General features: G+C 45.3%; 1 protein-coding gene across 1 annotated transcript in view; it reads right to left on the reverse strand.

Annotated features, from left to right (window-relative positions):
• Positions 1-15947, reverse strand: part of NUSAP1 (nucleolar and spindle associated protein 1) — a 32847-nt gene that overhangs the window by 5962 nt on the left and 10938 nt on the right. The window contains 8 exon segments of the mRNA XM_038406523.2: positions 3879-3992; positions 5798-5982; positions 6289-6476; positions 6690-6755; positions 7542-7654; positions 12321-12417; positions 15050-15199; positions 15201-15227. Coding sequence (XP_038262451.1) covers positions 3879-3992; positions 5798-5982; positions 6289-6476; positions 6690-6755; positions 7542-7654; positions 12321-12417; positions 15050-15199; positions 15201-15227 — 940 coding nt within the window.

The following is a 15947-nucleotide window of genomic DNA, read 5'->3' on the forward strand; positions in this document are numbered from 1 at the left end:
CCAGCTAATGGCCTTGCCGGCTCTTGTAGCCCCTGCCCTTTTTATGGAAGGGCTCTGAACAGGAAGAGCCCCCGAACTTGTGGGACTGTTGCGGCTTGAACTGCTTCCTCGTGGGCAACTTGGTGTACAGGTACCGTGAGCGCAAGGTGGCCCTAGTCTTTTAGGCCATTCAACTTGCTTTCTGTTCTGCGAACAACGCCAAGCCATCAAAGGGAAGGTCCTGGATGAGTTGCTGAACCTCTGCTGACAAACCCGACGACTGCAACCAGGATGCCTGCCTCATTGAAATGGCCTGAGTCCACTGCATCTGAGGCTGCTTGCCTGCCCTGACTACTGCTCTGCCCTCCTCCAGAATAGCCAGGAATTCCTTCCTGGGCTCCTCAGGCAGCGACTCTGGGAACTTGGCCATGGATTGCCCAATGTTATAAATCAAAGTGGCCAAGTAGGGCCTGATGGTTAGCCATGCTTAGCTGAAGGCTGGTTGTAGAATAAATCTTTCTACTGAAACGATTGAGCCTCTTCACCTCCTTATTCTTAGGGGTCGATCCCAGTTGGCCTTGTCTATCGCGCTTATAGGCTGCTGACAATTCCAGTGAGCTTGGGGTGGGGTGTGTGTACAGATATTCAAACCCCTAAGCGGGGACATAGTACTTCCGCTCCACCCAGTTAGAGATGGGGGGGCATGGAGGAGTGGGTTTGCCAAAAGGGCTTTGATCAGTTTCACAACTCCCTTGTGTACTGGTAATGCCACCTTTGAGGGGGCTGCTGCACTCAGCACATCGAACAGGGAGTCCAAGCGCTCCGCCAGCACCTCGGCTTCCAGCCTGAGGTTTGAAGCCACCCTGTTCAAAAGCTCTTGGTGGGCTTTTCCATCATCCTGGGGGACCGTGTGAGAGGGCCCCACTATCACCTCATTGGACGAAGATGAGGAGGCAGGTATAGGTGGGCCTTGTAACTCCACTGCCTCCGCCAGGGGAGCCTCAGTTGGAGCTTTCTCTGACTCCGCTTCCAAGTCAGGGGGCGGGTGGGAGACTGTGACAGACTGTCTTTCCGATGCCCGAGACCAACTGATTCCTTGGCAATGGTTGGGGAAATGCCCAGAGGTTCCACAGGTGCCAGGGGGTTGGCAATTGGCCCTGGGGCCATGCAGCCTGTGGGGGCCCAGAAGGAAATGCCGACGGCCCCAGTGGCTGGCCTTTGCCCCTGTGTAGGAGTTCCTCCTTGTTTTCAGAGCCTGAAGACGGGGAGGCTTGTCTGGGGGGACTAGGACGGGACTGATGTTCCCTGTCTACCCTGTTCCTGTCAGCTCTCTCTGTGGACCTCCACTGGGGAGCTGTATTGGGACGATGTCCCTTGATGCCACAATTTCGGTGACTGGCGGCTGCATTCGGCGACAGTACCTCAGCAATCGACGCCTCACGCGATGGGAGCGCTGCTGTTCTGTGGACCAGGAGTGAGAAGATAGATATCTTGGAGACTGTCAACACACCCACGGGGATATGTACTGGTGAACTGGAGACTGGTAACAGGACTCTGTGGACCGGCGTACCAACCCTCCAGAATGGTGCCGTGAGCCTGAAGACTGATTCGGATGCTCCAGGTGCTGGGGCTCTGGGGACCAGTGATGTGCCTCCAAAGGTGTGTGCCAGACAGCAGGTGATTGACGCTAGGATCCCAGTGAACGCTGCTTAGAGACTGGAGAACAACGCTGGGAACTCTGGCAGGTAAGCTGACACGCATCTGGGGCTGGTGGGCGGATCTCAAAGGGGGCTTAACAGTTCTGTAGGTGCTGGAGCCTGGCCACTGTCCGTAGAGAAAGAGCTGCCCCTCACATAAGGGTCTTTGCTGTCCTCCAGCTCTCTCCTTCCCTTTACGGAACACAAGAGAACACCCTCTCCCGGCCTTTCTTTGCTTTTCAGCTGGTACCAGGGATGGGGATCGGCGCCAGTATGAGGTTGGTGCTGGCAGCACGCTCTGCATCGAGGCTTCAGTGCTCAGAGCAGAGTCCAATCTAGTCGGCTCCAATGCCAGTGCGAGGGCCGACTCCATAAGGAGTGCTCAAAGACGAATGTCCCACTTTTTTCGTTCGTGGCCTGAAGCTCTTACAGATACGACACTTGTCGCTCACATGGGTTTCCCCCAAGCACTTTAGACATCTTTTATGGGGATCACTGACTGGCATAAGTTTCTTGCAGCAGTCGCAAGGCTTGAAGCCTGGGGACCAGGGCATGCCCCGTCTCTAGGCTAAGTCCCGTCCAAGACTAACCAACTATTACTAACTAACACAAAGGGAACTGTATAAACTATAAACGTTTTTAACAACTGTGACGGGGCAAGGCCAGATGGCTATGGAAGAGTAGTGGGAGATAGATATATTAGCTCCAGGCTAAACAAATCCCTGGTACCAGGATAAGTGAAGTGGCAGCTGCTCCAGGTCAATTAAGACACCTGGGGCCAATTAAGAACTTTCCAGAAGGCAGAGAGAAGGCTAGGTTGATTGGGACACCTGAAGCCAATCAGGGGCTGGCTGAAACTAGTTAAAAGCCTCCCAGTCAGTCAGGTGGGTGGGCATGTCAGGAGCTGTGGGAAGAAGTTGCGCTGTTGGAGAGGCTGAGTAGTACACACCATATCAGGCACAAGGAAGGAGGCCCCGAGGTAAAGGTGAAGTGGAGCTTGAGGAAGTGAGGGCTGCTGTGGGGGAAGTAGCCCAGGGAATTGTACATGTCATGTTTCTAAAAGGTCAGCTACCATAGCTGATACTATTAGGGTCCCTGGGCTGGAGTCCGGAGTAGAGGGTGGGCCCGGGCTCCCCGCCCCCGCACCTTTGCCCCCTGTTTAATCACTGAGACTGGGAGACAACAGAGACTTTGCAAGGAAGGATAACTTCTCCTCACCTCCCTCGCTGGCTTATGATGAAAATGGCTTAGTAGACTGTGACCCTTGTCTCTAGAGAAAGAAGGGTTACGTGGAGGGTCACAGTGAGCCTCTGAGGCTAGCGAAATCCGCCAGGAAACACGGGACCCATGGAGGCAAGGACAAAACTTTGTCACACAACTATATACAAAAAGTTCACAACTGACACAGTTGAGAGATGTAAGCTTATGGAGGCAAGGAGACGTTCCAGCACTGTCACTGGCAGTAAGAAGGAATTGAGGGAGGGGGGGAAAAAACAAACCAGCAACGCCCCTTATACTGGCACATATGTACACCACTCTAGAGGGTGCCAGAACTGGTCTCCTATGGATACCACTAAGGGAAAAACTTCCAGGACTGGTGCATGTGGTGGACACGCACACCTACAATGGAACGGACATGAGCAATCACTCGAAGAAGAACTTGATTTATGGGGGGGTCATATGTTGCTGTGGAGATGTCCCAAAACTGACTTGTTTTGTGTGGTGGTGGTGGTGATGGTGGTAAGAGGGCAGCATTAATTGGCAGCAGAGCTCAGTCAGCAGGAATCCAGTATCTATAGGCCCCACAGGAGGGTGTGTTTTTCAGCCTGGTGAATAGGTGTTTGACAGGGCTTGGAAAAAGTTGCCTGTTTGTTTGAACTTGATGTTCTGATACCTAGAATGCAGTATGTCTAAACACTTAAGAGAAACTAGAATTCTTCTAGCAGCAAACAGAAAGAACCAGTCCAGCTGTTAAAAGCCCAGATTGTTTTAGCAAAAGCCTCTCTGCTAGAGAACGCACTTTGAATGGTTTAACTTCAGAGCACAAGCTATCATTTTTAAAGCTGCATCCCCATGTAAAGTGTGTGATCAGATATGGACTATGACAGAGCTGCTTTGTTGCTGCACATAATGTAAGAATGCCCTCTTTCATAAGTTCAGTACTTGTGTCCCCCCCATGGAAATAGCACAAAGTCATAGTACCTCTGTGTGGCTGATACCCAAGTGGCCTTGACAGACTTGCTTTCAGATCAAATGTTGGCTTCTTGGTACTTGTGGGTTCTGCAGTCTGAGCTGCAAACTTGAATGGTGTAACAACTAAAAAGAAAATCAGGGTACCATGTTTAGAGAGAGGGAACAAGAATTTCCAAACAGCCAAATTTAAGCAAACAGTTAGGAAACTGCACAAGGAGAGCACTACAACAGCTCAAGTCTATAAGCCAGCCAAACCAAAGAACCACAGGGTCTTACAAACTACCAAGGATCCACACACTATAAAATGTATTCCACTGAAAACACATTTAACACTTGAGATAACACGGAAGAGGTTCAACAATATGGGGCAATAGTGTACAAAGGACAGATGTGGAAGATCTCACACTTTTGGTTGGGTTTTAAGTAGATTGCCCTGGTGTGTAGCAGATTTGCTTAGCCATAAATCTAGTCCAGTGCTTCTCAACTGGCCTGTGGCCTCCCAGTGATCTACAGAGAGAACACTGATCACATGATGCTTATTGCCAGCTGTCACATTAAATCACAACTAAAAATACATTAAGTATTTAATGCTATTTTTTTCATGTAAGCAATTACTGTAGGTTACATAAGGTTGGTCTGCAATCATGAGAAGCAGGGAAGGTAGTCCACAAAACTATGAATGGAAAGGGAAGTGTCCGTGACAGTCTAGCATGTGATCTCCACTGGAAGACACTGAGGGTAATGGATGGCTGTTAACAGTTCTACCTGCACACCACTGAGCAAACTGTTAGTGCCAAGTAAAAGTTGTGAATCACATATATAATGCAATTTACATGGTCATGTAGTTTGCTATGGAACCATGGACCATTTTTAAAATGCTACATAATTTACTCCAGAATCTAAGTCTTCATTTAAAAACATTAATTCTCTAGCAGTTCAAGATTCTCTATGTCTTGATCTCATGTTTCAAGAGAAAAAAAACAAAAAAAAAAACAGATCAACAAATGGATACTATACTGATTGGCATAAGTGCCTGCATGCCATTCTCAGGTCCTTGACACATAGGTCAAACGTGCCACATAGGACATAAAGTGTGAATGAGTGAGGAGCTCAGTCCTTTCTTAAGATGTTTAAGAAAACAAGACTACCTGGGGTGCCTTATCCCTTTTATGTAACCCAGCTACTATCCCATTCAAACTTTTATCAACACTTCCAGGAAATGTTGAATTTAACCCTAATCCTGAACTACCCAAAACAAAGTAAAGCACTCAAGCAGTTCCAATATTGACTTCTTGCTCAGGATTGATTTATTTTAGCTATCTCAGGACATGACCTTCACATGCTGTCCAACACTTGCTTCCCTGTTCTCAACTTCAGTACTCTGTAGGATATGAATTGTTAGTTTTATTATCAGGAGTGGGACTTTTATACAATTGTATGAGCATATTTCGAGACTGGTATGTCATGCATTACACCATGCATGATTTTCCACTTCTCCAGAACAAGTTTGATAGCTCATTCCCTATTCCATTGTATGGTTATTTGGTGGTCCAGGGAGCTTTTATACAAAGACACTTAAACCTCTTCTGGAGTACTCTAGTACCGAGTCTGCAATGGTGCTTTTATATTTCCTTGGGGCAGTTTTATCTGCTAATAGCATAATACAGAAACTGCTCAACCACACACAATAAGAACAGGTAGACTGGAGATAATTCTTGCCTTTTATCTTATCCAAAGATTTTTTAACACCTACCCTTTTCAGTTCAAAGGATTGAAAGAAAATATAAAAATTTAAAAACAAGATATTGCAGTCCCCTAAAGAATCACTCCTGTCTTGGGAAATATTTCCCCTTGCTCTTTGCTAAAGCATTAAAGTTTGTTTCCAAATATTATGTAAATTTTAAAGCATCAGTTTCTCAGAAGATTACCATTAGGGTTGGTCTTTGATGCAGTCAGCTCATGGTTCGTTGCATTTCCATTAGTGCTCTTTCTAATTGTGGGTTTGCCACTTTTCTGGCTATCAGGTGTGCAGATCTCCAAGAATGGTGACTTTCTAGATGGAGTCTTGGTAAGGGAGCGCTTGTGTTCATTATCTTTTGTAGCTTCTGAGAATCTGAAAGGAATTAGAGTAGCAGCCGTGTTAGTCTTTATTCGCAAAAAGAAAAGGAGTACTTGTGGCACCTTAGAGACTAACAAATTTATTAGAGCATAAGCTTTCGTGAGCTACAGCTCACTTAAAAACATTGTTTGTGTGATTGTTGCAATTTAATTTTGAAGTTCAATTTTTAACTTTCATGATTTAGTTCACTTTTGGAGTTATGAATGTAGTAGGATAAATCAAAGTAAATGTTCATTAAATCTATGTTGTTTATATATTATACTAAATACTTGACTGATGTTTTTGGTGAGTCCTTTTTACCTGACATTCATTTTAGTTGTTGAGAGAATGGAGGGATTGAATGAAGATTTCTGAGATAAAATACTCCGATTTGTGGTGCCTACAGAGATGCGTGGGGAGTGCCGCAGGTTGCCTGGAGTACAACTGGTAGAGAACCTTCCTCTTTGGGGAGGTGGGCTGAATAAAAACACTCTGCCACTGGAGCATTTCTAGAAACAGAGAAGTGGGCATTTAGCACGTTCTATGAGAGTTTGGCATTTGGAAAGGCATTGCAGCCTGGATTGTGCTGGAGCTACAGAACAGAATACATTTAATCATAAGTGCACAGATCAGTCTGCTTTAAAGAATAGTATTTCAAAAAAAGAGAAGATCTCCCTCAATTAGACAGACAATATTATCTGGGGGGAAAAAAAAAAACTCACCTTAGCATTGCTGTGTGGAGTTCCTTTCTCACATGCCTTTGCGTGGTTAGCCTTTTTAGCCAACATCTGCAAAAATAAAATGTAAGGGGTTTTAAATAGATACCAAGTGCATTGATGAGTATCAGCAAGGTAAGAAACATAATTCAGAATAAGTTTCAATTTTCTTGTTTTGACCATATTCATTGCTGTACATTTCTGTAAATCTTAGCATGTGCACACATTTGTCACACCTGGAAATGCCATTATTTTGGCATTCCCACACGTTCAAGTTTAGAATACAGAATTTGAGAGAGATCCACGGGCCGTTAAGAACCATTTACATGCCAGGTCTTTTGAAGTTGAGTCGAATGCCTTTCCCTGAGAAGGTATATAAAAAGCACTTAAGTTTTCCACATTGGATGGGCATTGACCAGTCAAGACCATAATTTAAATCCCACTTTTCAAGATGTTCAAGTTCCATGGCAACCCAGACACAATTAAGACGTTAGACAAAAAAGCCAAACAACCCCACCAATGTAATTAGGAGTCTACTTTTTTAAAGAACTACTTATAAAGTATTTATGCTACCCTGATAGAGTCAAAGAAGGGTTAGTTTTGTGGGAGGCAGAAAGAGGCCTCGGGGGACAGTCAGTACTCAGGATAGACTTATATCCTCAGTCTATGGGACGTTATGATTGTTGAAATTGCATGGGCCCCCTACCAGTCAACTACTCCTCAAAAATGGTTCTTTAGCCACATGGGAAAATGCATGACTCATACTGAGGCACTGTGTGGAGACAATGCAATAAAGAACCCTCTCAAGATTTTAGAAGAATGTAGGGATGAGGGATATGATCCTCTATTGATTCCTACCTTGACCTCATTGATAGAATTGCTGAAGTTTTCAATCAGTTTATTTTTTCTCTCAATGTAAGCATCAATAGACTCCATTTTCTCGAAGTGAGCCTCATGCAGCTTCTTGAAATCTTCAAAATTCCAAAGATATGGAAGAGAAATTGTCAAGATTGGACATTTATAGGTAAGTGTAAATGATCAGAGGATGGAGCAAACCTGGAATAATTGTCACTAGGGGATAGGAGAAAAAAAAATTTAAGTGCACTATTTTTTCTGACTGTATCCTGTGAGTGGTTCTCAAACTGTGGCCCAATCAGCAGACAGCTGCGGCCCATGTAACATCCTCAGGCCCATACAGGCAGTATTATTTATCTATATATTTTAGTGTAGATGTGGCCCATATAACAAAGCCCTGGTCTACACTATGAGTTTAGGTCGAATTTAGCAGCATTAGATCGATTTAACTCTGCACCTCTCCACACGACAAAGCCATTTACTGCGACTTAAAGGGCTCTTAAAATAAATTTCTGTACTCCTCCCCCAACAAAGGGATTAGTGCTGAAATCGACTTTGCCAGGTCGAATTTGGGGTAGTGTGGTCACAATTAGACGGTATTGGCCTCTGGGAGCCATCCCAGAATGCTCCATTGTGACCGCTCTGGACAGCACTCTCAACTCAGATGCACTAGCCAGGTAGACAGGAAAAGGCCCGTGAGCTTTTGAATATCATTTCCTGTTTGGCCAGTGTGGCAAGTTGCAGGTGAGTGCAGATCTCATCAGCAGAGGTGACCATGATGGAGTCCCAGAATTGCAAAAGAACTCCAGCATGGACCGAACAGGAGGTACGGGATGACAAATCCGTGCTATCAGAACTCTGTTCCAAAAGAAGAAATGCCCAAACATTTGAAAAAAAATCTCCAAGGGCATGAAGGGCAGAGGCTATAACAGGGACCCGCAGCAGTGCCGCGTGAAACTTAAGGAACTCAGGAAAGCCTTCCAAAAAACCAGAGAGGCAAATGGCTGCTCAGGGTCAGAGCCCCAGACATGCTGCTTCTATGATTATCTTCATGCCATTCTAGCAGGTGCAGCCACCACTACCCCACTGCTGTGCTTTGACTCAGTCAATGAATTATCACGCAACAGGGATGCACATTTTGGGGATGAGGAAGACTAGGACGATAGCGCACAGCAAGCAAGCGGAGAAATTGTTTTTCCCCCCCCGAGAGCCAGGAACTGTTTCTCACCCTGGACCTGGAGCCAGTACCCCCTGGACCTGCCAGGCGGAGAAGGGACCTCTGGTGAGTGTACCTTTGTAAATATAATACATGGTTTAAAAGCAAGCATGTTATATGATTAATTTGTGGCCAGTACAGCTACTGGAAAAGTCTGTTAACATGTCTGGGGATGGAGTGGAAATCCTCCGGGGATATCTCTATAAAGCTTGCTGACAGAAGGCAGAAGTCAATTCTGAGGCTACTGGGAGGATCAAACTGATATGCTCTGGCATATGGTTGAGGTGCAGGAAAGGCAACATGAGCACAGACCACTGCTACAGCCCCTGTGTAACCAACTGTCCTGCTCCCCAAGTTCCATAGCTTCCTCACCCAGACACCCAAGAACATGGTGCGGGGGCCTCCGGTCACCCAACCACTCCACCCCAGAGGACTGCCCAAGCAACAGAAAGCTGGCATTCAATAAGTTTTAAAAGTGAAGTGTGGCCTTGTCCTTCCTTCCTCCCTCACCCCTCCCACGCTACCGTGGCGGTTATCCCCCTATTTGTGTGATGAATTAATAAAGCATGAATTTGAAGCAACAATGACTTTATTGCCTCTGCAAGTGGTGATTGAAGGGGGCAGGGGGCGGTGGTTAGCTTACAGGGAAGTAGAGTGAACCAAGGGGCAGGGGTTTTCATCAATGAGAAATAAACAGAACTTTCACACTGTAGCCTGGACAGTCATGAAACTGGTTTTCAAAGCTTCTCTGATGTGCACCACACCCTCCTGTACTCTAACCGCCTTGGTGTCTGGCTGCACGTAATAAGCGGCCAGGCAATTTGCCTCAACCTCGCACCCCACCATAAATGTCTCCCCTTACTCTCACAGACATTGTGGAGCGCACAGCAAGCAGTAATAACAATGGGAATACTGGTTCCACTGAGGTCTAACTGAGTCAGTAAACTGAGCCAGCGCGCTTTTAAACACCCAACTGCACATTCTACCACCATTCTGCACTTGCTCAGCCTATAGTTGAACAACTCCTGATTAGTGTCCAGGCTGCCTGTGTCTGGCTTCATGAGCTATGGCATTAAGGGGTAGGCTGGGTCCCCAAGGATAACTATAGGCATTTCAACATCCCCCACGGTTATTTTCTGGTCTGGGAAGAAAGTCCCTTGCTGCAGCTGTTGAAACAGACCAGAGTTCCTGAAGATGCGAGCATCATGCACCTTTCCCGGCCATCCCACCTTGATGTTGGTGAAATGTCCCTTGTGATCCACCAGTGCTTGCAGCACCATTGAAAAGTACCCCTTTTGGTTTATGTACTCGCTGCCTTGGTGCTCTGGTGCCAAGATAGGAATATGGGTTCCGTCTATCGCCCCACCACAGTTAGGGAATCCCATTGCAGCAAAGCCATCCACTATGATCTGCACATTTCCCAGAGTCACTACCCTTGGTAGCAGCAGCTCAGTGATTGCACTGGCTACTTGCATCACAGCAGCCCCCACAGTAGATTTGCCCACTCCAAATTGATTCCCGACTGATCGGTAGCTTTCTGGCGTTGCAAGCTTCCACAGGGCTACTGCCACTCGCTTCTCAACTGTGAGGGTTGCTCTCATCTTGGTATCCTGGCGCTTCAGGGCAGGGGAAAGCAAGTCAAAGTTCCATGAAAGTGCCCTTACACATGTGAAAGTTTCGCAGCCATTGGGAATCGTCCCAGACCTGCAACACTATGCGGTCCCACCAGTCTGTGCTTGTTTCCCGGGCCCAGAATCGGCGTTCCACGGCATGAACCTGCCCCATTACCACCGTCTGTCTAAAACTGGTGCCTGTACTTGGTGTCCACATTGCCGGGGCCCATACTTGAGAGATGTCTGTGTCCATGTACTCATCACTCTCCTCACTGTGCTGCCATTGCCTACTCGCCTGCTTTTGCGGGTTCTGGTTCTGCATATACTGCTGGATAATGTGCAGGGTGTTTAGAACAGTCATAACTGCTGCAGTGATCTGAGCTTGCCGTGGCATGGTGTCTGCAGGAGCAGAGTGGCAGCAAAAGCGGTGGGTGGATGATGATGCTGACAGCAATATGGTGCCCGCATGGAAAAAGGCGCGAAACGATTGTTGGCTGTTGCTTTCACGGAGGGAGGGAGGGGGGAGCAAGGGGTAGGCTGGCAGCAGACAGTGGAGTATGAATGCTAGCTATCATCGTATCCTGGGTGCTCACGGTGCTGCTGGCTGGGAGAGCAGCCTGAGGCAGAATGGCCCCCTCAAGGATTAAACTCACAACCCTGGGTTTAGCAGGCCAATGCTCAAACCACTGAGCTGTCCCTCTGCCAATATCCAGGCAGGACTGAATCTCCATTAGACAAAATTTAAAGAAGAGAATGACCTGAGTCACTCCCATTTATATCCAGGCGCCCTGACAGACCTCACCAAGGTCTGCCAGAAGCACCTATGTCTGCCCAGGTGCCCCGACCAACCTCACCGGGGCCGGCCCAGAGCACCCAGGAGACGACGAGCACGGCTACCCGTTGTAATGCACCATCTGCTGCCACAAGGCAATGAGCTGCTGCTGTGTAGCAATGCAGTCCCGTGTCTGCCAGCACGCAGGAGACGTACGGTGACGGTGAGCTGAGTGGGCTCCATGCTTGCCGTGGTATGGTGTCTGCACAGGTAACGAAGGGAAAAAGGCGCGAAATGATTGTCTGCTGTTGCTTTCACGGAGGGAGGGATGGGGGTGGGGGGCCTGACAACATGTACCCAAAACCACCCACGACAATGTTTTTTGCCTCATCAGGCATTGGGATCTCAACCCAGAATTCCAATGGGCGGCAGAGACTGTGGAAACTGTGGGATAGCTACCCACAGTGCAACGCTCCGGAAGTCGATGCTAGCCTTGATACTGTGGATGCACTCTGCTGACTTAATGGTCTTAAGTGGGGGGGGGGGGGGAAGACACACAATCGACTGTATAAAATCAATTTCTAAAAAATCGACTTCTATAAATTCAACCTAATTTCGTAGTGTAGACATAGCCATAGAGTGCTTCATATGTGGCCCACAATGGTAAATAGGTTGAGAACCATTGGTCTAAGTGATTAAAAACAAGTGGAAGTGGTCACCTATCTCTGCCTTGATTAGTCCTAAACGAATGGCAAGTCATTATTTCTTCAGTTACTGGGTGTCCATTTTAGTGCAGATCATTAATTCAAAGAAAAAAGATAGCAACATAATTTAGCATTTCCTGTCTGATGTTAAAAAAAACCCCTTACATATATAAATGCTTTTTATTCAGAAGGGTTTCAAAGCGCTTGACAAACTGATTTTAAAACTAAGCACATTTATCTACTACCAACACACAGCCAGCTCTTGGGAGAAACACGGGCAGATATACACCACACTGGAACACTTCGGAGCCATGACAATTGCTTTATAAAAGAGCAAGATGTTTTCCCTAAGCAAGCCCTATGAGATTTCAAACCCCATATTTAAAAAAAAAAATTGAATTCATTTAGGCAGTAACAGGCAAGTCTCCTTTCATACATGTTCAATAAGCCTATTTTCAGAGATAGTAAATAACTTACTTGGTGTAATGGGTTTCACTCTTGTTTTTCCAGTTTTAGACAGACTGTCTACATATCGAGGATCTTCCCAGCTGGAGGATGGCTGGGAGAGTGTCATCTGGTACAATCAAATCAAACAAGACTGTTAAAACTGCTGGAAGGTTAGCTTAATGCTACTAAAACTCAAGCTATTCTTTTTCTTCATGAAACTCTGGAAGCTTCCAATACCAAAGGAGTACTCACTCCCTTACATTGGGGCTGTAGAATGAGAAGTAAAAATGGAACTGTGGAGTCCCCCGTTTAGAGTCTCTCAAAGGCTTCCACGTTAAAGATGTTCAAGAAATAGGAAGAGTTTGCCAACTGCAAGCTCAAAATGGTATCAGAAAGTCAAAGTAGATTGTTTCCTTCTCATGCATAACTATCAGTAAAGGTTCTGCAGGCCAAATTCTGCTCTGGGTGGCAACCCAATTGCCTGCACATAAAGTATAATTGGATTGGCCCTGTATGAATAGTACTCAATTAGAATGAGTAGTATTTTGTTGAATATACATAAAGGAGGAACAGAACCCAACTCCACTCACTTTCTCTTAGCTGTGTTGGCTCTGCAGCACTACTACTAGTAATAATAAAAGCTTCCATGACTATTGAACATGAATGCACATCTGGGAGCTTATCTGTTTAAACAGGGGGTGACATTTTACTGAGAGACTTGAGAGCAGAACCACACAGTGACTAAAGATTTAGCCAATAAGTCTTAAAGCTTTTCCTCATTTTTATGGTTTGAATTTCAGCTTCTTCTGTATCATGTTTACACCGATATTTCTGCTGAGTTCAGTTAGTCTTCTTTCTTAATTTTAAAACAATTCACAAACAGCTGTATTTTTTAAAAAGATATTAGAATAGAGTATAATAGCATTTGTACACAGAGAGCGAATGCTCAATTATTCCTTATTTCAGGCCTGTCCTGAAATCAGTATAGAATGGCCCCAAGATATTGGGGGAAAAAAAAAAAAAACTCAACACGATGGGACCAAGGGGTGGGAAAATTAGTGATTTCTTTTAACCCATGTGTGTAAGTTTCTCTGTAGGCTTGTAACAGAACACTTGTTGAGTCACTAGAAGGACACATTGCTCAGATAGAAGGCAGCAAGTGTAAACTCAAATAAGAACTATGATCATGGTATAAGAGAGGGATACTAGAGCCGTTTCTCAATGTGAAAGCTCAACTTGTTGGGTCAAACAGAAGGCTCTTTATATTGTGTGTTGCTTGAAAAACTCAGCTGTGTGTGTTGATTGGTGTATCTAACTTGGGGCGAAACATTAAAGTTGGCTTCCCATAACAGTTTTCTTGCATACTCTACTGAACAGCAGTTATGCCCATGCTTCAACTCAGACTGTACATACCTATTGTGCCATCTTCCTAGAGCAGAGCATGGGATTGCATATGGCTTAGTGCTTGGGTTCTCAGCCTCTCTTTCTGAGCCCTCCCTGCCAGTATGCTATAAAATTCCATGACCCATTTGTGCCACAACTGTTTTTCTCCATATCCAGTAGATTAAAAGCCAGAGCTAGCATTAGGGGATAGCAAGCAGGACAATGGCTCAGGGCCCGATGTCACAGGTGGCCTCGTAAAGCTAAGTTGCTCAGGTTTTGGCTTCAAACCCTGGGCGACAGGGCTCAGCCTTTGGCTTTCTGCCCTGGGCCCCAGCGAGTCTAACATCGGTTCTGCTCTCTGCTTTATTTGGCAGATCCCCATAAACCTGCTCATGGCCACGGCCACGGCCACACAAGTGAGGAAGACACCAGTTCTGATTTTCAGCATCATATCAAACATAGCAGGCAGGGAATGAAGTTTCACTTCCCTGGGCATGTTTTTTGCTGTCTAAGCTGCCAACAATAATATTTTTTCCTAGCCTGCATATAAATTTATACTAACTACACATCTGGGAAAGTGGAGTCATCTGCAAGCAGAAGCCAATGAAATACAACACCTGAAGTACACTTCCCCACCTCTTTCCTCAGGAAGAGAGTGCCACATTTATGATAATCTAAGAGGCACTGAATTTAAAGGTGACCTGCAGAGGAAAAGAGTTGGGATTGCGCACCTCATCATCATCATCATCTTTTTTTAAATATACGAAGAAGGCCTGAACGATTTTTTTTTTTTTTTTTTAATATTCAGCTTGCTTTTCACATAATAAATTCAGGTCTTGTCTACCCTGAAAGGCTATGGTGACTGGATTTAAATAGCCTGACCAAAAATCTTTCTATTCTCAACTGCTCACCTTTCACTCACTTTAAGCTTGTGAAGGTTATTTTACTAGTTCTCCAAGAAGTAATGTTTGGGAAACGGACCTTTGCTAAAGATTTGATACAGTAGTCAATTTAAGTAAGGGCATGCTTAGACCCCCAAGAAGTCCTTCACCAAAACTACAGAAGACCAGACTTGACATTCCCAAGGAAAAAACCCAAGCAGAATCCCCGCCATCGCCAAACTTTCAAGCGTCCTTTACAATTCATAAAGAAAACAGGTGCACAAGCCCAATTTTAAAAGATTCTTCACATATCACCTTTAAGTGAAAGGTGTTCCTCAAACAAACAATCTGTCATGGAACAACGATCTAGGCTATTAGACCATTAGACCACCAGGACATTCCACAATATTTTTACAGACATAGTACATAAATCAAAATTCCTGTTTGAAGTATCATAAGTACCCAAACTAAGAGCTACTTGCGTTTTCCCCTTACTTTCAACTCCATTTCTTTAGCAGAAACCATCTTCTCCCTTTGCTGGCTCTGCATGGGATGCATCGCTGGGTTCACAGGAGCTTTGTTCTTAGCTACAAGTTCCTCATTTTGGCGTCTTTTCAATCTCTTGCTGTTTCCATCCTGGGATACTTCTTTTTTCTGTCATTTCTGGATAATTCTGGAGTTCAAAGATGTTTAGGTTAAGCCTTTTTTTCCAGGATGTTCTGCCTGTTCTTTAGGACAAGGTCTACAGTAGAAAAGGTTTGCCAGTATAGCTATATCATCAACCCTAGTAGTGTAAATGAAACTTATACCAGCAAAGAAGTAATTTTTCTGATAGCTTATATTTAGCAAGCAAAATAAACCTACTCCACAGTCACTTTGTTGCCACTATACCTGCATCTACACCAGGGGGGTTTGCTGGTATATGTGTTGCAATCTCTCACCCTTATAAACAAAAACCCCACTGACATTGCTATGGTCACAGTTTTGGGTTTAAACTGCACATCTGCCCCCTCTGTGGTCTCCTCAAGAGCATCCCCTTAGGTTCCCGGCCTGACACCTCTGTTCTTCTCCCTCCAGATCAGAGTTTTAGGGATGCAGTCCCCTTGCAATTCACTGCGCTTGTCATAGAAAATCTGACTTTAGTTTAACACTTGCCGTTTTGCTCTCTCAGGAACAATGAGAGTCAGTGACCAACCAGCTTTCCGCAAAGTACAGTATATTAGTTAAGTCAAAGCATTACAGAGAAAAAAAATTCAACTATTAATCTATATGCATCCTAAGCTTACCAGATATGACCCATCATCTGCATGAGATTCTGGTAGGTCCATAAATTTGTCAGTTCTCTGTTCCAGAATGAATCTCTCCATGAGTCAGATCAGGTTGACTCTTTATA

The sequence above is a fragment of the Dermochelys coriacea genome, chromosome 6, assembly GCF_009764565.3.
Source record: "Dermochelys coriacea isolate rDerCor1 chromosome 6, rDerCor1.pri.v4, whole genome shotgun sequence".
Lineage (NCBI taxonomy): Eukaryota > Metazoa > Chordata > Testudines > Dermochelyidae > Dermochelys > Dermochelys coriacea.